Genomic DNA, 20638 nt, shown 5'->3' with positions numbered 1-20638 from the left:
GCACTGCGCTGCTTTAACTGGTAATTGCGCGGTCATGCAATGTTGTACCCAAACAAAATTTGCGTCCTTTTCTTCCCACAAATAGAGCTTTCTTTTGATGGTATTTGATTGCCTCTGCGATTTTTATTTTTTGCGATATAAATGGAAAAAGACCGCAAATTTTGAAAAAAAATGATATTTTCTACTTTTTGTTATTAGAAAAATCCAATAAATTCAATTTTAGTCATACATTTAGGCCAAAATGTATTCAGCCACATGTCTTTGGTAAAAAAAAAGTCAATAACTGTATATTTATTGGTTTGCGCAAAAGTTGTCACATCTACAAACTAAGGTACGTTTTCTGGAATTTACGCAGCTTTTAGTTTACGACTGCCTATCTCAGTTCTTGAGGTGCTAAAATGGCAGGGCAGTACAAAACCCCCCCAAATGACCCCATTTTGGAAAGTAGACCCCCTAAGGAAATTGATAAGTGGCATGTTGAGCCCATCGAATATTTTATTTTTTTGCCTCAAGCGATTGAATAATGACAAAAAAATAATTTTTTTTTTTTTTTTACACAAAGTTGTCACTAAATGATATATTGCTCACACATGCTATGGGCATATGTGAAATGACACCCCAAAATAAATTCTGCTGCTTCTCCTGAGTACGGGGATACCACACGTGTGGGATTTTTTGGGAGCCTAGCCGCGTACGGGGCCCTGAAAGCCAAGAACCGCCTTCAGGTTTTCTAAGGGCGTAAATATTTGGCTTCACTCCTCACTACCTATTACAGTTTTGAAGGCCATAAAATGCCAAGATGGCACAAAACCCCCACAAATGACCCCATTTTAGAAAGTAGACACCCCAAGCTATTTGCTGAGAGGCATGTTGAGTCCATGGAATATTTTATATTTTGCCACAAGTTGCGGGAAAATTACAAACTTTTTTTTTTTTTTTTTTTCACAAAGTTGTCACTAAATGATATATTGCTCACGCATGCCATGGGCATATGTGAAATGACACCCCAAAATAAATTCTGCTGCTTCTCCTGAGTACGGGTATACCACATATGTGGGACTTTTTGGGAGCCTAGCCGCGTACGGGGCCCCGAAAACCAAGCACCGCCTTCAGGCTTTCTAAGGGCGTTACAGTTTTGAAGGCCATAAAATGCCAAGATGGCACAAACCCCCCCCAAATGACCCCATTTTGGAAAGTAGACACCCCTAAATTTAGGGGTACACTAGTGAGACTAGGTAATAAATGGCGGGTGCCCTGAAACTATAAAAAAAATAACTAACCAACCAGCGTCACCTGTAACAGTTATATGGTGATCACTGGTGAAAGGGTTAACTAGGGGGCAATCAGGGGGCTTTATGCGGTAGTATATGGGGGTCCCTGGCGATATAAAAAGCTGCGGCGAACCTAAATACCTACCTGCCTAACTAGCGTCACCTGTGACACTAATACAGCGATCAGAAAAATGATCGCTTATTAGGCTGGGTTCACACTGGAGCGATGTGGGAACGCCACGAATGCGCGGCGGGTTCCCGCATCACATGCCTCCCGGCGGCAGTTCACACTGCCCTATGCGAACTGCTGGGAGTGTCAGTGAAATGTTAATGACACCCCCAGATCAGTTCGCATATCGCAGTGCGATCTGCAAACTCGGATCGCATGGTGTGAACACCCATGCGATCCGATTCTGCTGCGGACCAAAAAAAGGGTCCCGTGCGAATTTGCGGCGGGTGCGGCGGGTGCGACACGAATTCAGCCATACTATCTGTATGGCTGAACTCGAATCGCACAGAGATCGGATGTGATTTGCACTGCAGTGCGGTGCGAATCACATCCGTTCTCATAAACCGCTGCAATGTGAACCCAGCCTTAGTGACACTGGCGACGGGGGGTGATCACGGGGTTAAACCTTTATTGGGGGGGTTAGAGGGGTACCTTAGAACTAAAGGAGGCTAACCCTAACTGCCCTAACAGTTATTACAGTCACAAATGACACCCGCCGGGTGATCAGGGGGTTAAACCTTTATTAGGTAATAAATGGCGGGTGCCCTGAAACTATAAAAAAATAACTAACCAACCAGCGTCACCTGTAACAGTTATATGGTGATCACTGGTGAAAGGGTTAACTAGGGGGCAATCAGGGGGCTTTATGCGGTAGTATATGGGGGACCCTGGCGCTATAAAAAGCTGCGGCGAACCTAAATACCTACCTGCCTAACTAGCGTCACCTGTGACACTAATACGGCGATCAGAAAAATGATCGCTTATTAGGCTGGGTTCACACTGGAGCGATGTGGGAACGCCACGAATCCGCGGCGGGTTCCCGCATCGCATGCCTCCCGGCGGCAGTTCACACTGCCCTATGCGAACTGCTGGGAGTGTCAGTGAAATAATGACACCCCCAGATCAGTTCGCATATCGCAGTGCGATCTGCAAACTCGGATCGCATGGTGTGAACACCCATGCGATCCGATTCTGCTGCGGACCAAAAAAAGGGTCCCGTGCGAGTTTGCGGCGGGTGCGGCGGGTGCGACACGAATTCAGCCATACTATCTGTATGGCTGAACTCGAATCGCACAGAGATCGGATGTGATTTGCACTGCAGTGCGGTGCGAATCACATCCGTTCTCAAACCGCTGCAATGTGAACCCAGCCTTAGTGACACTGGCGACGGGGGGTGATCACGGGGTTAAACCTTTATTGGGGGGGTTAGGGGGGTACATTAGAACTAAAGGGGGCTAACCCTAACTGCCCTAACAGTTATTACAGTCACAAATGACACCAATGCAAAAAAAAAAAAAAAAAGCAATTGGTGTCACTGTGACTGGGGGGGCAGGGGTAATTGGGGGGGTGATCGGGGGGTAAAGGGGGGGTGTGAGTGTGCCTGGCATGTTCTACTGTATGTGTGGTGTGTTGGTGCAACTCACCGAACCTCTCTCCTCGGTGCCGGAACGAAAAATACCGACACGGAGGAGAGAATACATCACTTCCTCTCCTGTGTTTACATTACAGGAGAGGAAGTGATGTCACGGAGGATTTCCATTCGTCGAGAGCGATCGCGAGGGGGTGGCCATGAATGAATGGCCGCCCCCTCATCCCGGATCGCTCTCGAAGGAATGCCGACCGCCGCAGGCACCGGGGGGGGGGCCCGATCGGGCCCCCCACCCGCGGGCAGGCAGGGACTTATATATACGCCCATATGCCTGCCCGTGCCATTCTGCCGACGTATATCGTCGTGCGGCGGTCGGCAAGTGGTTAAAGTGTTACTAAACCCAGAACAGTAAAGATCAGTCTGTATGTTCAGTACAGCATGCTTGTTAAGCTCACTGTGGAACCCAAGGGGTTCTCAGTAAGTTCAAAAATGAATAATTTACAAGTAGCTCCTGATTAATATTGTATTTAAAGCAAATATCTTAACACACAGAAATACTGAAGCTGATAAAAGTTTAAATCAGATTACACAAGGTACCAACATATACTATATTCATACTGAGGGGCTACCAGCACACCCCCAGTACAGTGTACTGCCACTTTCCGACCAATGAAAAGACAAGTATTGTACATGGAGTGGGCGGAGCATAGCTTTGACTTTGGAATCAGTCAGTATTTGCATATTGAGCGTCCCAGACCTGGAAGCCCCCAGAGTACTCGGCACAGTGAAGAAAGGGGAGTGCAGACAACTGCTTCCAAACTCTTATACTGGATTTTATATCATGCCAGGCTTACTTATCACTCACAAATACAAGAGCGATATCTCAGACAAGGCAGCATGTAAGACAAGGGACATTGAAAACACAAAGATATTCAGTACTTACCTCTGAAAAGACCTCAGTCATCTGTTCTGAGCGGTCCTTGTAGTGAATTTCAATATTGGGAAAGTAGGTGAAGATAGCAAGAGAGCCTCCTGGCTTTAAGACCCGATCGATCTGAAATGACGACATCTACATTAATATATCAGCAAAAAAGTGACTGATGAAATACTGATTTTATTTAAAAAAAAAAATTAAATAAAAAACATTTAAACTGTATATTCTAGCATATAGAGTTCAGTGATTTGGGGGAATATAATGCATAGCAGTGTATAGCGTGTAGATGCTCAGAGTATGTATTATATAGCACAGTGTATAGCGTGTAGATACTCAGAGTATGTATTCTATAGCACATGGTATATAGTGTAGCCATTCAGTGTATGTAATATATAGCCAGGGCCTGACTGGTCTACCGGGAAATTTCCCAGAAGGCCGCCTGCCCTGGGGCCGCTTTGTGCTGCGGCTGCAGTGCCCTGCTCCCCTCTGTCCTCCTCCTCTTGTGGAGCTGGGTCTGTGTGTGTACGGCGGTGATGTAACAAGGTCCCTCCCCCCTAAACTGGATTGTGTGATAGTCTTCTATGGAACACTGATTGAATCCGTGTTCCGCCTATCACACGAGCTGGTCTAGGGGGGTGGGACCTTGTTACATCACCGCCATACACACACCCAGCTCCATGACATACAGTGGGGAGAAGGACGATGTGTGCTCAATCCAGGAAATGGTGAGGCTGCAATCATGGGCACAGAGAGGCTCTAGTGGTGGGTCCACAGAGGCTGCAATTTGTGGGCACAGAGATGCTCCAGTGGTTGGCACACAGAGGAGGCAATTTGTGGGCACAGAGGCTGCAATTGGTGGGTACAGTGAGGGTGCATTGATGGGCACAGAGAGAGTGCATTGGACGGTCGCTGGGGAGGTTGAATTGATCTCTTGTATCATGTCTGCCTACTCTGGCCATCTCTTGTTCCATGTCTGCAGTCTCTGAGGGGGGAGTCTGGAGAGGAATCAAGAGTGGGAGTGATGCCAAGATGGGGGTCATGGGAGAAGTCAGATGCGTATGGACTGTGGAGAGAAGACTATAGGATAAAACCAGAGCCACCAACCTGGAGCCGACTAACTGAGTCCTGCACAATGTACTTGAGAGGAGGTCAGTGACAGCGTCGCCAGGCAAGTCTAAGGGGGGTCACTGATGTAAGGGGGGAGTGAATACAATAATATAAGGGGGCACTGATATAAAGGTTTCCCCCTTATATCAGTAACCCACCCCCTTACCTTTGTGCATTCTTTCTGCAGAAGGTGGTCTCTGGAACCCAGAGCCCCCCCCCCACGTTTCCAGAGTTCCTGGGGTGCCCCTTGATGATTGACCAATCATACCATATTTAACTGGAATTTGCAGCACATTTTACAAGGTGCAGCAGTCAGAAACAATGAATCAAGAAGACTTGTTTGTTTTTACCTCTTTTAGAAACTTCTCAATGTTAAACCAATGGGCAGCAGCGCATGCTGTTAGTAGATCAACAGAGGCATCACCAACCGGCACCTCTTCAGCTGGACAGACACTGCAGAAACAATTAGGTTAGACTTTTAAGGTAGTGACACCATCTGGTTGGATTGAAAGTCCAACCCTGAGCTCTGTGCTTCTGACTTTTTTGCCTCATCCCTTCCCAGATGACACAAAGGGGTTGGTCTGTTTATAAAGAATTCACAGAAAAATCATCCACTGAATCCTTCACATTCACCCTGTATAGATTACAACGAATGTGTATCAGGCCAATGAGGCAGCCCGTAAACCACCAACAATGACACATGTACAGTAGCTGTACAGGAAAACGGCTTCCCTAGGAGTTCCTCCCTAGTGGCGAACTGTGTTCATTACACATCAGAAGGTCCTTTTCGGAATACCCACCAATCATGTTCTTTAGGAAACCCCACCAATGTCCTTTTGGAATACCCGCCAATTACCTCAAAAATGTGCTTTAGGAATACCCACCAGTTACTGCAGGACTATGGCACACTTTGCATGGTAAACTTATAGCCCAAAGAGGTCTGTCTATATCAGGAAAGGGGTTTCTTGGTTGGGTGTGCTCCCCCCTAGGACAAAAGGTTCCTGGTCCTCCCCTAAACATAACTAATGAAACGTTTAGAATGTCCCCACCTGTATGTGACATTGGGTGACCCCGTGGCTTTCTTGGCCTCTTCTATCTGAGCCTCACTGATGTCAATTCCGAGAACTTTGTTGACGTACTGAGAGAGAATTCTTGTGTTCTGCCCCGTTCCACAGCCAACGTCCACAGCAAATCCATACGGTTTGTGTAACTTGGAAGACAGAAACATCTTCAAAATACATCACAAGGACACTGGTGTTGTTTTCAGTTTAACCTCTTGCTGCCCACATCATGCTTGTGTGGCCATAAAGGTGGGCTTTAAAGCCCTCACACTACACATAGGAGTCCATGGAAAGCCAAGATTTCTGTGCTGAGAACACGCTCACTGCATGTCCCCAGCATAGTCATAGCCACAGCATAGCCAGCTCTCCGTATCGGCATAAAGACTCATTTAAAGGGATTCCAAAGCTGGGTGGGAAGGGGTTACATTTATAAACGTCATAACAATGATATGAAAAAGTTTTTTTATTTGGTTGAAAACAATAACAAATTTTTATTTCTTGCTATTGTCACCAATAACTTTAACTTTGTCCTTACTTAAAGCGGACCTTCACTTGAAAGTGAAAGTTCTCCTCCTCCTCCTCCTCACTCCCTACTCTGACAGAAATGGCGTTTCTTTTTTCTGGGAGCGGGTGGCATTTTCTGATAGGCCTAGGTGAGAACTATGCAACTTGGCATCACACGTCCCAGGAGGCCGCGGGACCAGTTTTAAAGTGCTGCACCATCTCTCACATGTGGAGTGGGGAGTGGGATTTCCTGAGGAAGTCACAGTCGGCTCCCAACATCAAGTTGGTGGCACCAGGGTCCTGCAACTGTGTGAACTGGCTGTGGGAGGAAAGTGAGGGACTCCAGGGACTGGCAAGTATCTTGGCCGTGCTACAAACTCAGAAAAGAAAAAATGTTATCACTGTACACAGGGTGTGTGTAGCACATCCAGTCTCTGCCCTGCTTCTGGTACCCCCCGTCCCCCCAGTATAGAGAAAATGCTGGCTTTGAAAATTATAAATGGCCTCACAATATAAAGAGTATAAACATACAACATTACATAATGCACCATCATCCCAAATTGATATAGAGTAAATTTTTGAAAAATCTGGTCCCCAACCAGAAATGTCAACAGGGGGAAGAGAGCAGAGGGACTATTGCGGTGCACATTACGGATGGTAAGGACATTAGGAAAACAATTGTGTAAAAATATGATATAAATTTATTTAGATATAAAATCAATACAGAAAATCAAGGGCTGGTATAGAAGGTGAAGTATTTCGACTAGTTTCGCTTTTCAGCTTCTTCAGGAAATACCAACATCTAAAATATATATAAATATAAATCACAATTGAATATACAACAACATAATAAGGTACAAATAAATAAAAGGAGATCATTTTTTCGAAATTACATTCAAGGTCTTACCAACGCGCCCAAGCCCCCAGGATAGTTCAGGTGACCGAGGGAAGCCTCCCCCGGCGGCTGGGAGAGGTATCAATCCCAACATTAGCCGATATCTGTGTAAAGATATTTATGTTGACACTTATTGATTCGTAAACTTGCCTCAAAGCATTTCTCGAATGACAAAGGGTGTGAAAGTCATCTCAACCACCAAAAGGTAAACTAATATGGTTGAGAGGAGATAGATGTGTTTGTGAGATAGAGAGAACCACGTGGCTGTGGCTGCCCGTGGGTAAAAGTTAGTATGAACAATGAGTAAGACCACGTAACTGAGGCTACCCATAAGTGCAAAGTGATGCACATCGTGAGAGATAGCTGTGAGGTGAACACGTGAAAAATGGTGAACACATGCCAAAGTGAGAGAGTCAACCCCATAATAACCGGTGTATAAGATGGACAGAAATATGAAACAGAGGGGAATATAGAAGAAAATACCCCATAAGTGTAAAGAGAACAAGATATGATAAGTGAGATATTAGAGAAACCTGCGAAGGTCGGGGCAAGAAATCAAAGTCATTACCCGTAATGATGATACACATTAGTACCTTTAGGGCCCGGAGGGGGTAACGGGGCTGTCCACCCATCAATAGATAAGCAAGTCAGCCCCGCTAAAGCGAACAGTGTACAAAATGGTAGAACATCCGCGACATCAAAGTACTCTTTATATGGGGAGTTATTTGTGTAAACATTAACAGGGTAATCTATCAGTCTATAAAACATTACTTGATGTTAAAGAGCATCATAATGGCGCTCAATCCAGATTGTATTAACTTACCGATCGCAACACACCCTAGGTTCACTGGCTCACCTTGGCATACAGGGTAGCGGAAGAAACGCTATAAATACCCCTCAACCCAGCTAAATGACTCTAGCGCCATGTCGCCTGCGCACAGCGTCACGGGGTCAGGGGCTCTACAGTGCACGCGCGTCAACACCCGACGCGCACCTCGTTCAAGGTGCCCTGCACAGGCCGAGTACAACACTGTCACGCGCAACCCGTGCAGCACCAAGCCCGACCCGCGCACACGCAGAAAGACCGCACGAACATCTGCGCTCCCGTCCCTAGGCCAATCAAACTCGGCAAGGACGCGAGCAAGGGAAGAGGGGGCTGGCGGAACAACCAAATATAATGCTCCACCCTCCCCCCCAAAAAAAACCCCAAGAGCCCCACCAGCCGCCGGGAGAGAAACCCCGGGACCCAAACCCACAAGGGGGGGGGGGAAAGACCAGGCGGGAGGACAAGACCTATCATAGTGGACTAATTGAAAAATAATAATAGGGCACATATAAACAAGGCAAAGAACAGTTATAAAGCTATATAAAAAATTAATCAGATTAATCAAAGCCAGCATTACAGTATACTCAGAGAAGGTGTCAGCAGCTCTAGCTGTCAAAAAGCAGTCTGAATCAATGTTTATAAATAACACTGATCAGATGTGAATATACACAAAAGATACAAATTAACATATTATTACTTTTGTTTGCTACTTACCTTAGCCCTATCTCGATCCAGTGAGGTTGCACAAGAGACTCAGCTGTTAACAGAGCAGGCAAGTATAACATGTTTGGTATTTTTAAACAAACAAAATTTAGTATCACCCTTAACTATATTTAAACTTTTGTTTGTTTAATATATATATATATATATATATATATATATATATATATATATATATATATATATATATAATTTTTTTTTTTTTTAAACAAAAAAAAAAATGATATAAATATATGTGAAATTTTCTCATTTTGTTACAGTTTGTCTAAGGATTTATTGTAAAAAAAAAAAAAAAAAAAAGTTGTAAGGCAATATCATGAAAGAAAGCCTTGAAAATTGTATATATATATATATATATATATATATAGTTTGCAGATCGCACTGCGATATGTAAACTGATCTGGGGGTGTCATTAACATTTCACTGACACTCCCAGCAGTTCGCATAGGGCAGTGTGAACTGCCGCCGGGAGGCATGCGATGCGGGAACCCGCCGTGGATTCGTGGCGTTCCCGCATCACTCCAGTGTGAACCCAGCCTAATAAGCGATCGTTTTTCTGATCGCTGTATTAGTGTCACAGGTGACGCTAGTTAGGCAGGTAGGTATTTAGGTTCGCCGCAGCTTTTTATAGCGCCAGGGACCCCCATATACTACCGCATAAAGCCCCCTGATTGCCCCCTAGTTAACCCTTTCACCAGTGATCACCATATAACTGTTACAGGTGACGCTGGTTGGTTAGTTATTTTTTTATAGTTTCAGGGCACCCGCCATTTATAACCTAGTCTCACTAGTGTACCCCTAAATTTAGGGGTGTCTACTTTCCAAAATGGGGTCATTTGGGGGGGGTTTGTGCCATCTTGGCATTTTATGGCCTTCAAAACTGTAACGCCCTTAGAAAGCCTGAAGGCGGTGCTTGGTTTTCGGGGCCCCGTACGCGGCTAGGCTCCCAAAAAATCCCACATATGTGGTATCCCCGTACTCAGGAGAAGCAGCAGAATTTATTTTGGGGTGTCATTTCACATATGCCCATGGCATGCGTGAGCAATATATCATTTAGTGACAACTTTGTGAAAAAAATAAAATAAAATAAAAAGTTTGTAATTTTCCCGCAACTTGTGGCAAAATATAAAATATTCCATGGACTCAACATGCCTCTCAGCAAATAGCTTGGGGTGTCTACTTTCTAAAATGGGGTCATTTGTGGGGGTTTTGTGCCATCTTGCCATTTTATGGCCTTCAAAACTGTAATAGGTAGTGAGAAGTGAAATCAAAAATTTACGCCCTTAGAAAGCCTGAAGGCGGTGCTTGGTTTTCGGGGCCCCGTACGCGGCTAGGCTCCCAAAAAGAACCACATATGTGGTATCCCCATACTCAGGAGAAGCAGCAGAATTTATTTTGGGGTGTCATTTCACATATGCCCATAGCATGTGTGAGCAATATATCATTTAGTGACAACTTTGTGTAAAAAAAAAAAAAAATTTTTTTTTGTCATTATTCAATCGCTTGAGGCAAAAAAATAAAATATTCAATGGGCTCAACATGCCACTTATCAATTTCCTTAGGGGGTCTACTTTCCAAAATGGGGTCATTTGGGGGGGTTTTGTACTGCCCTGCCATTTTAGCACCTCAAGAAATGAGATAGGCAGTCGTAAACTAAAAGCTGCGTAAATTCCAGAAAACGTACCTTAGTTTGTAGATGTGACAACTTTTGCGCAAACCAATAAATATACAGTTATTGACTTTTTTTTACCAAAGACATGTGGCTGAATACATTTTGGCCTAAATGTATGACTAAAATTGAGTTTATTGGATTTTTCTAATAACAAAAATTAGAAAATATAATTTTTTTTCAAAATTTGCGGTCTTTTTACGTTTATATCGCAAAAAATAAAAATCGCAGAGGCAATCAAATACCATCAAAAGAAAGCTCTATTTGTGGGAAGAAAAGGACGCAAATTTTGTTTGGGTACAACATTGCATGACCGCGCAATTACCAGTTAAAGCAGCGCAGTGCCAAATTGTAAAAAGACCTCTGGTCATTTACCAGCAAAATGGTCCGGTCTGAAAGTGGTTAAGTAATGACAAAGCCCACAGATGCTCACAGTCAAGGTTGACACGTGTGCCAAGCGCTTCTTTCTGCAAAGGATATTGCTGAAGGTGAACTGATCATAATACGCAGTGTACAACGGAGTGTCTTTGGCTCAGAAATTAGATGTATCCGTGACAAGAGGGACATTGCAAAAAAACTGTCAACCTGAATCCATTCATTGACAATAATGGTATGTTAAAGTGGTTGTAAACCCTTACAACCAACTTTGACCTACAGGTAAGCCTAGATTAAGGATTACCTGTAGGTCCAAGAAATAGCTCCTAAACCTACACAATTTAGGAGATATTTACCCGAAGACAGCCACCGGCGCGCAGGCGCACTGGGGCAGGCCGGAGCCGCGAGACCCGGAAGTCGCTCCGGGATCCATGGCAGCGGCGAAGAGGAAGACGCTTCGGGGGCTTCGTTCTCAGGTAAGTTATTCATAATGAGCTAGTATGCTATGCATACTAGCTCATTATGCCTTTGCCTTGCAGGGTATGCTTTAAAAAAAAAAAAAAAAAATTACTGACTTTAAGTACTCACCCACCTTTCACTCATGTCAGTCTGGATGTCTTTGGGCCATGGTTGGTAACAGCCCGCAGAACTCGAGGTGGCCAAGCAAATAGCAAACAATGGGCAGTGCTGTTCACTTGCATGAGTGTTTATGCAGTACACATTGAAGTAATAGAATCTATGGATGCCTCAAGTTTCATCAACGCTTTAAGATGATTCCTAGCCATCAGAGGACCAGTCAAGACACCAGGATCTGACTGTGGAACTAATTTCGCTGGAGCCTGTCGAGAGTTACAGCTCAACTCTAAGCCAATCCAAGACTTTTTAGCTGAAAAAATAGTCTCGGGGCCCGTTTCACTTTAGTACCCAAGCGTGATTACAAGTTTCTGGAGTTATACCTGGAGTGTTCCAAGTTAACTTTCTCTACTTACTACTTTGGATTACAATTATTTGAGGAACTATTTAAGCTAGCAAAGAAAGAAGATGAAGAAATCCATTAACCTGCCTGGCGGTATTCCTGAGTCTGGCTCGGGGTGGAATTTCAGTACCACGAGCGGTGACCCCCGAGCCAGACTCGGGATCGCATTGCAGGATACAGGGAGACTTACTTACCTTGTCCCCCGGATCCTGCGATGCCCCCCCACTGTGTGTGCGTGAGCCGTCCTCCGCTCGATTCACACAGTGGCCGAGTGCCGCTGAACTCCGTTCCCTGCGACGTTACGACACGCGAGAGCGGAGATTGGTGCCAAATTCAAAAAAATAAAAACACAAAACACACACAGTACTGTAATATGTAAGATTATAGTACTGTATAAAAAAAAAAAAAAAAAAAAGTACACACCCCCTTTGTCCCTAGTGGTCTGCTCAGTGCCCTGCATGTAGTTTTATAAATACAGTTTTTTCTGCCTGGAATTTGGAGATTGTCCATAGCAAACAAAAAGTGTCCCTTTATGTTAAAAGTGATTTTAGATCAACTAGAAAACAGCGATAATAAATTAGAATCACTTGCAGAATTGAGCGATAGCGATTTGTGGGGAGATCCGTCATCAAACACTAAATCTAATGACCGTGACAATTCTGCAAATTTCAGTGTTTTTGGATTTGATTACATTATTGAATAATGTTTATTTGTTATCATTATTTATAGTTATTTATTATATAAACTTTATCATACCCGGGGTGTCTACTAGACTCTGGTTTAAACAGATTTAAGAGCGTTATTCCTAAGAATTACAGGCCTACAATATAAAACGCCAAATTTCCATGCAAAATAATTGTACCGCTTTCAGCACCTAAAATCATAAATAATAATACCGCCAGGGAGGTTAAGTGAGGCCTCACATAGACTTTAAATAAGGGGAGCTCCCAGGTCTAGATAGTAACATACTTGCATGTTTATTGCATTTGCCTGTTGACTTATATTGTGCTGACGTTCTACATTGGAACGACAGCACAAACTCTGTAACCACCTATTTGCTATACTTTCAGTAAAAGTATTCCTGTTTAAGAGTACAAGTGTGTGGTTTACTGTCTTTCCCCACCAGGTGGAGCCAGAGTATCCGGAGGGATAGACATAGGTACATTATACTGTTTACACTGTACTGTATAATCATTGCACCACAGCTGTGCCAAGGGGAGAGAGTCATTCAGAAAGGGGGGGGGGGTTTCTCAATAAAGTGCAGGCCCAATTCAAATAATGAGCTCCTTCGGGGGTCAGTGCTACATGTATATAGTGACATTTACCATGCCAGATGGGGAGTGTGCTGCCCCAACGAGGAATGGAATTGCTATAGACTGCTTTCCTAACCATTTTCTATGGACTTTTATATTAAGATCACATGCTGCCATCTAGTGACCTTTTGCGGTAATGCACCTGTTTTCTCAAGTTTAATTTTTCCTGATGTTATGACATGCTTCCTTTATATGTAATACTCCACCCTCCTTACTGTTATTGTACTTCCTTTGTAATGGATGCAGCTACAAGCCACATGTAGCAGGACACATGTATTCTGCATTGTAAGCTGCAGACAATATCTTTTGACTGCATAAATACCCCAACCTGTTCATCTGTTTGTATCCTGGCATCTGCTGTAACCTGATGTTCAGAATAAAAGCATCTTGTGGATGGAATCAGCTTGAACTCACCACCAAATACCATCTGATGAGGATTGTCCTCAGTGATTATATCTTATACAGGCCAGGCATAGAGGTCTCACAAGGGATAGTCGCTTCACAACAATCAGGTTCAGTTGGTGGCTGGTGTTGGACACGTCCAACCCTGCGGCGGTTCTGGAGGCTGCAGTGGTCCGTTCTGTGGAGGCCTTAACACATTTACCCCTGCGGGGGTCCCAAAACTCCCTACGATTTGACACCCTCCATGCACACGACTCTAAGGGCCTGAAGGGCGGGACTGAGACTTGAGGAGTTTCCACGGAATGCAATCTCTCCACACGCCCCCCTATGGAACAATCCTACCTTACCCCATCTCTACTCACTACCAGACCTCAAAATATGGGCCAAATGTGGTATTAAACTCATATCTGACCTCACAACTGGCACAACTATACACCCCTTCAATCACCTGGTATCCCACAATAATGTACCCCCCCCCCCCCCGCATGTATTCCGATATATGCAGCTGTCTCATGCATTTAAAGCCCAAATATTACCCAACGACACGCAAATAGTGCAATCCGATCTGGAAAAGGTCACAAGGTCTGAATGCACCAGGAAGCCGACTTCGGTTCTCTATGCGCACCTCATTAGGGTCTCCTCTCCAGATCTGTCAAAGCTCCGTCAAAGATGGACACAGGACATCCCGGATCTGGACTCCGAGGACATGTGGGACTTCCCCTTCAAAATCCTGGTCTCACTTCGAGACCGTCTCATACAATACAAAATACTACACCGGGCATATATTTACCCCGTATAGATTACATAAAATGAGAACCTCCCTGTCCTCGGAATGTTGGAGATGTACTGGGGATCCGGGCGACTTCATACACATCTTCTGGTCCTGCCCAGCAATTAAAAACTACTGGTCACAGGTTCTATCTGTAATTCAAGAAGTGGTGGGAATAGACGTAGCCCAAACCCCGCGGGTATGCCTTCTAGGCTTAGTAGAAGAATTAGCCCCCAGGATAGCGGACTGAACTCTGATAGGACTCCTACTTTTCTATGCCAGGAAAATGATCACTCTATGCTGGAAAAAGCAGGCCCCGCCGTCAATATTGTTGTGGAAAACTCATGTCAATAAAGTATTACCACATTATAAGGAAACCTACCATAATCGAGGATGCCCCAAAAAATACACGAGAGTGTGGGCCAGGTGGCTGGCTGAGGCCTCCACAGCGTCCGCAAACTCAGCATGTACATAATGCCACTCTACGGGTGGATGTGATTTTGCTGCAGTAGGTGATTAGTATCGATTTATTTATTTATTTACTTTTTTTATATATTGTAGCCTCTGATATGGGTTTATTTCATTTCTTTTATAGTCCCTTGGGGCCCGACTGAAGAATTTGGTCCTTAGTTATCTCAATTGAGTGGGAGCCAACCCAGCACTAAGTTAGTTGTTTGTTTGTTCTTGTGGACGTGCTACAGCTGTAGATCAATAATGTTGGAAGCAGCCCACTGACCCCTGCGTGGGTCTAGTCCCAATGCTGTGGCATGTTTACTGTTACCTGTTGATTGTTTGTATGTCTTAACCAATTCCTGACCGGCGCACGACGATGTACGTCGACAGAATGGCACGGGCAGGCATATTGGCGTACAGGTACGTCCAATATTCGATGCCGCTCTGCCATCGGGAGCGATCGCCGCGGGCATCCCCGCGATCGTGTCACGGAGCGGCCGAATGGAGGAAATGCTGTGTAAACAACATTTCTCCATTCTGCCTAGCAACTAGTGACGCTGTTCTCTGCTCCATGTGATTGGAGCAGAGATCAGTGTACACTAAATGAAAGCCCAACCCCCCCACAGTTAGTAACACACCCCTAGGAACACTTAACCCCTACACTGCCACCTACTGGTTAACCCTTTCAGTGCCAGTGTCATTTACACAGGAATCACTGCATTTATATAGCAGTGATTACTGTATAAATGACAATGGTCCCAAAAATGTACGATGGGTCCCCCACAATATCGCAGTCACAATAAAAATCGCAGATCGCCGCCATTACTAGTAAAAAAAAAATAATAAAAAATTATTAATAAAAATGCTATAAAACTATCCCTATTTTGTAAACGCTATAACTTTTGCGCAAACCAATCAATAATCGCTTATTGCGATTTTTTTGACCAAAAATACGTAGAAGAATACGTATCGGTCTAAACTGAGGGAAAAAAATGTTTTTTTTATATATTTTTGGGGGATATTTATTATAACAAAAAGTAAAAAATAATGCTTTTTTTTCAAAATTGTCGCTCTATTTTTGTTTATAGCGCAAAAAATAAAAACCGCAGGGGTGATCAAATACCACCAAAAGAAAGCTCTATTTGTGGGAAAAAAAGGACATCAATTTTGTTTGGGAGCCACGTCGCACAACCGCGCAATTGTCAGTTAAAGCGACGCAGTGCCGAATCGCAAAAAGTGGTCTGGTCTTTGACCAGCAAAATGGTCCGGTCTGCAAGTGGGTAAACTCAATAAAAATATTTTCAAAAAAACAAACAATCAGGTTCAGAATAGTTACCTTAACTGACAATTGCGTGGTCATGCAGCGCTGTACATAAAAATTGTTGCCCCCCCCCAAACACACACAAATAAAGCTTTCTTTTTGTGGCTTTATTTTTTTTTTTTTTAACGCTATAAACCTAAAAAGACCCACAATTTTGAAAAATAAAAAATAAATTTTTTTTAACATTTTTTACTTTCTGCTATAAAAACACACCCACACCCTTCCCTGCTATGTTCAATAGAGAAAAAAAAAAGTGTTGGCTTGACAACCCCTTTAAAAAAAAAAATAACTTGAGTGGCTCTGCTTATCTAAGCAAAGTAATTTTCCTTTAAAATTTGACAAGTGGTCTATACCAGACGGAAGCGTCACTCACCCTTTCATCCACATAACTGAAGAGAAGGTCTGTGATCTCTTGCGTTGGCTCAAACCTGAATTTCTGATAATACGACGCATGCTCCTTTCCTTCAAACAGCTGTATTGCCATTTTGGACTCAGATTATCACCTAGAATGATAAACAAACAGAAGAAAAATATATATATATTTTTTTATATAAAGGGGGGGGGGGGGTTCCTTTGCTGATTCATTGTCACTTTAACCTGTATGGGCAAGATTAAACTGTCTCTCTTCAAAGTGGACCTGTACCGAACTTCAACAATTCCAATATAATGGGAAAAAAAATTCATAAGCAGAAGTTATTATGTAGAGAAGCAATCATTAGACTGTGAGTCGTAGAAAGCTGAAGTTCTATGCAGATTTTTGTATATGGGGGGGGGGGGGGGGGGGGGTGAGGTATTCTATAATCTTTGCCCTTAGGAGATTCCATCCATAAAGCGTTGGAAGCAGAAATCGATATATATATATATATATATATATATATATATATATATACATATATATATATATATATATAAGAGGGCCAGTATGGTGGCCCGTAATTATGGGAGGAGCCCGGAGGGTATATAATCAGACCACCCACAACGGTCTGTGTCGGTTCCAGTGCAAGGTACTGCACATCAAGGGGCCGACTCTTCTCAGCTCCCTCACGGTCGTCTATCTGTGTGTCCAATCGTAGGTGCACTTCGGCTTCTTCATTCGTGGTCTTCGTCGGCGGTTCCCGCTCATGGTCGCAGATAAGTAGTATCCGAATCTTTTCATATCATGTGCAAACTTGCGGCTTATCATGCTTACTATCCTGCACCCCTTTCGCAAAACCTACCTCTGAGTTGTTGACACTCATGTCCCGACATTGTTCGGCACAGGCATAGTACATTCGTAAATTCTTTCTACCAAACGTACGATTCATTCATAGATCCAAGCCTTCGAGTCGCTGTCGGTCGTTCTCCAATATCACTCGCCATAGGCTTCACTGGTTATAAAATTCACTGTTCTCATCCTTTTTGAGATAAACAGGAATTGTTTGTATGGGTTTCTGTGGCTGATTGAGGTGTAATTAAACCCACCTGATGTCTTTCCTGCACTTGACTAGCCTGGGGGGATGGGTGGTTGATAGGTGTTTGGTTTCACAGTAAGGAATGGCATACACTCTACAACCAATTCGTATCAGATACTCCTTACTGCCAATTTATATCAGATTCATCTCATACATTTTTGAGCTGATTCGTGTCAAATGCATTGCAGAGGCTGACTCTGCCAACTCACTGCATGTCCACGTAGTTGTACCTTCGAGATCGGTCGTATATCTTCATCGATTGTCCCACGCTCGGACCGCTACACACTCGCTGTCGCAGGTAGGACTTTGTTGTTACCGCTCTTCTAAACTCCAATAGTTACCTTATCATGTTCGTTTATCATGTTCGTTTCGCAAAGTCGCACTTACGCCACCATAAGTCTATGTCATCTTTCATGTATTTTCATCCTTTCTACCCAATGCGGGTTTACTCGAGCCGATCACTCCACGGTCGATGCGGTCAAATCCGACATTCAAGCCCCTTACTCACCTCGCATCTACGGCCGATTCGAAATCTAGTTGCAACTTCGCTTCTATGTTTCGGATCCTCGGCAATTACAAGCCCCTTCAACCGTCATCACCATTTAGTTGATTCGAACCCAGCCATATCATCGGCAATACGGTCAGATCTGTCATACGAGCCCCGTAGTCACCTCATATCTGCGGCCGATTCGAAATCTAGTCGCAACTTCGCTTCTATGTTTCGGATCCTCGGCAGTCACAAGCCCCTTCAACCGCCATCACCATTTAGTCGATTCAAACCCAGCCATATCATCTGCAACACGGGCAGATCTGTCATACGAGCCCTGTATTTACCTCGCATCTACGGTCGTTTCGAATCTAGTCGCAACTTCGCTTCTATGTTTCGGATCATTGACAATCACCAGCCCCTTCAACCACCATCACAATTCAATCAATCCGAACCCAGCCATATCCTCAGCGATACGGTCGGATCCCATATACAAGCCTCTCAGTCGCATCTATGGAGGATTCGAGTCTAGTCGCAGCGTCGGCGCAACGATTCCAGTCCTTGCCAAACGCAACTCTAACGACCAAGCCGAATCCTGTTGCATCACCGACTCAAATGAGTCAAATCTTTCGCAGACTATTCCATAGCTATAGCCCAGTTCAAACTAGTCACATCGACTGTACGAATTCAGCAGTACTTACATTTGACCTTCTCAGTCTATCCATTACATGATCGTACACAATTCTCTCCACCAATTTGCTCAGTATTGCACACGGTCATTCCTACATAATCACATTTCCTCTATAACCTTTCTTTCACCTTTCAACAAAGCTGCGTTTTTACAATCGCTGCAAGTCTTTCTGCATTTGGCTCAAAACTGCCAATCGTCTCCAGTAGCAACACTGCTGTTCACCTCATACCTACACACTTATAAATCCGCAAACATTGCTTTCACCTTTCAAATAAAACTGCTTCCTTGCAATCGCTGCGAGCATCGATGCAATGGCTCAATACGGCCACTCATCTCTAGTAGCAAAACGGCTGCTCTCCTCATTCCTACACACTTATAATTAAATTTATAGATTCAAATAAAGCTGCTTTCTTGCAATGGCTTAATACGGCCACTCATCGTCTCCAGTAGCAACACAGCTGTTCACCTCATTCATTCATTCATTCTCACTTCATAATTCAATTTATAATTCAAATAAGGCCGCTTCCTTGCAATCGCTGCAAGCATTTCAGCAAATGGCTCAAACTGCCACTCATCGTCTCCAGTAGCAACACGGCTGCTCATCGTTTTCTCTGTCGCTTTCCCCTTTTAGGCCAGTTAGTACACCAGTTAGTCCACCCTGCACCAGGTTTGGACAGTATCTTCCAAAAAAAAAAAAAAAACCCATTGTCGAGGGCTTGCATCTTCACCAGGGGGCCAGCTTTGCCCCAAACAGCTCTTTGCATTCCCCATTGTCAAAACGAAATTCTCATGTCTCCTCACTACAGGCTCCCGGTCAACTCAGTTCTCGACCACCAACCAGTCGACTTCACAACTAGTGCATAGAATCAGGTGTGTAGTTCAATGGGATTCCCCCTTTCTCTTAAACACTCTTTCACTACATATTTTTACTTCACATACAGAATTTGACCTGCTCCTGAGGCGTTAGCAACTGTCACATACTTCTGTGCACTTCACTCTGTTTTCGAAGCACAAGCCTTCAATACGCAGACAAGGTCGCCTAATCTCCATACTTGCTGGCAGTGCAAACATTAGTAGACCGAACCCACGTCAATTAACTACAGATCGCAACATTCCTACTTAGTATACCAGACTTCAGCTACCCACCCCAGTCCGCCCTGGGGCGCTCTGGTTCATTAGTCTGTGCCGAGCACAGACTGACACCCGAGCTATCGGTTACCTAGCCAGTCACCTCCTGGCTCACCTCGGTTGTTACGCATTCTTTTGAGTTTTCTAAAGTCACACTCAACAGCGCTCAAGCGCAAACCAACTGTCACTATGTCTGTCGTTCCTTGTCCTATTCTTCTTGTTTCCTTCCGCCTTTCATCTTATCTACCCAACGCAACTATCCCCTCCTACCTTTGCAACTTACCTCAAACATACGCACCCCCCCTTGCTTTTAGTTGACGCCATGTCGCAGGCAGACAGCGAGGACTTTGCCTCAGCCCTGCCATCACCCTTTACGGGCTCAGCAAGCAGCGGTTTACAGTCTCACAAGAGCTTGGACCAATTAAAAAAATAAAAAAAATAAAAAAAAATAAACTCCTAGCAGAACAGTGTCGCAGGAGTAAATCCTACCTTGCTGCAGCCAGGAAACCAAGCCTTTAGGCTACTGTTTCCACCGCCAGTGGCAGCCCTTCCAGGCACCACTTCAGTCTATCTTCTTTGCGACTACTCAGCTGCACTCCTGGGTAACCACACTGTCAGCAGCAGTCGCCGAAGTCCAAGCAGAGTGACAGCCCTGGAGGTACGCCCAGCCGTGCCCCTACCAGCTCC

General features: G+C 44.3%; 1 protein-coding gene across 1 annotated transcript in view; it reads right to left on the bottom strand.

Moving 5' to 3' along the window:
* The window catches only part of LOC143925375 (putative methyltransferase DDB_G0268948), a 28955-nt gene extending 12256 nt beyond the window's left edge, over positions 1–16699 (bottom strand). The window contains exons 1-4 of the mRNA XM_077449941.1: positions 16568–16699; positions 5960–6120; positions 5261–5363; positions 3813–3923 (exon numbers count right to left, since the gene is read on the bottom strand). Coding sequence (XP_077306067.1) covers positions 3813–3923; positions 5261–5363; positions 5960–6120; positions 16568–16678 — 486 coding nt within the window. The 5' untranslated portion in view covers positions 16679–16699. The remainder of the gene's footprint in view (positions 1–3812; positions 3924–5260; positions 5364–5959; positions 6121–16567) is intronic.
* Between the last annotated feature and the right edge of the window lie 3939 nt (positions 16700–20638).

This window comes from Lithobates pipiens, unplaced genomic scaffold (genome assembly GCF_037356315.1).
Source record: "Lithobates pipiens isolate NorthernLeopardFrog02 unplaced genomic scaffold, aLitPip1_a1.2 Scaffold_22, whole genome shotgun sequence".
NCBI lineage: Eukaryota > Metazoa > Chordata > Amphibia > Anura > Ranidae > Lithobates > Lithobates pipiens.
This window is presented reverse-complemented; position numbering and strand designations above follow the sequence as displayed.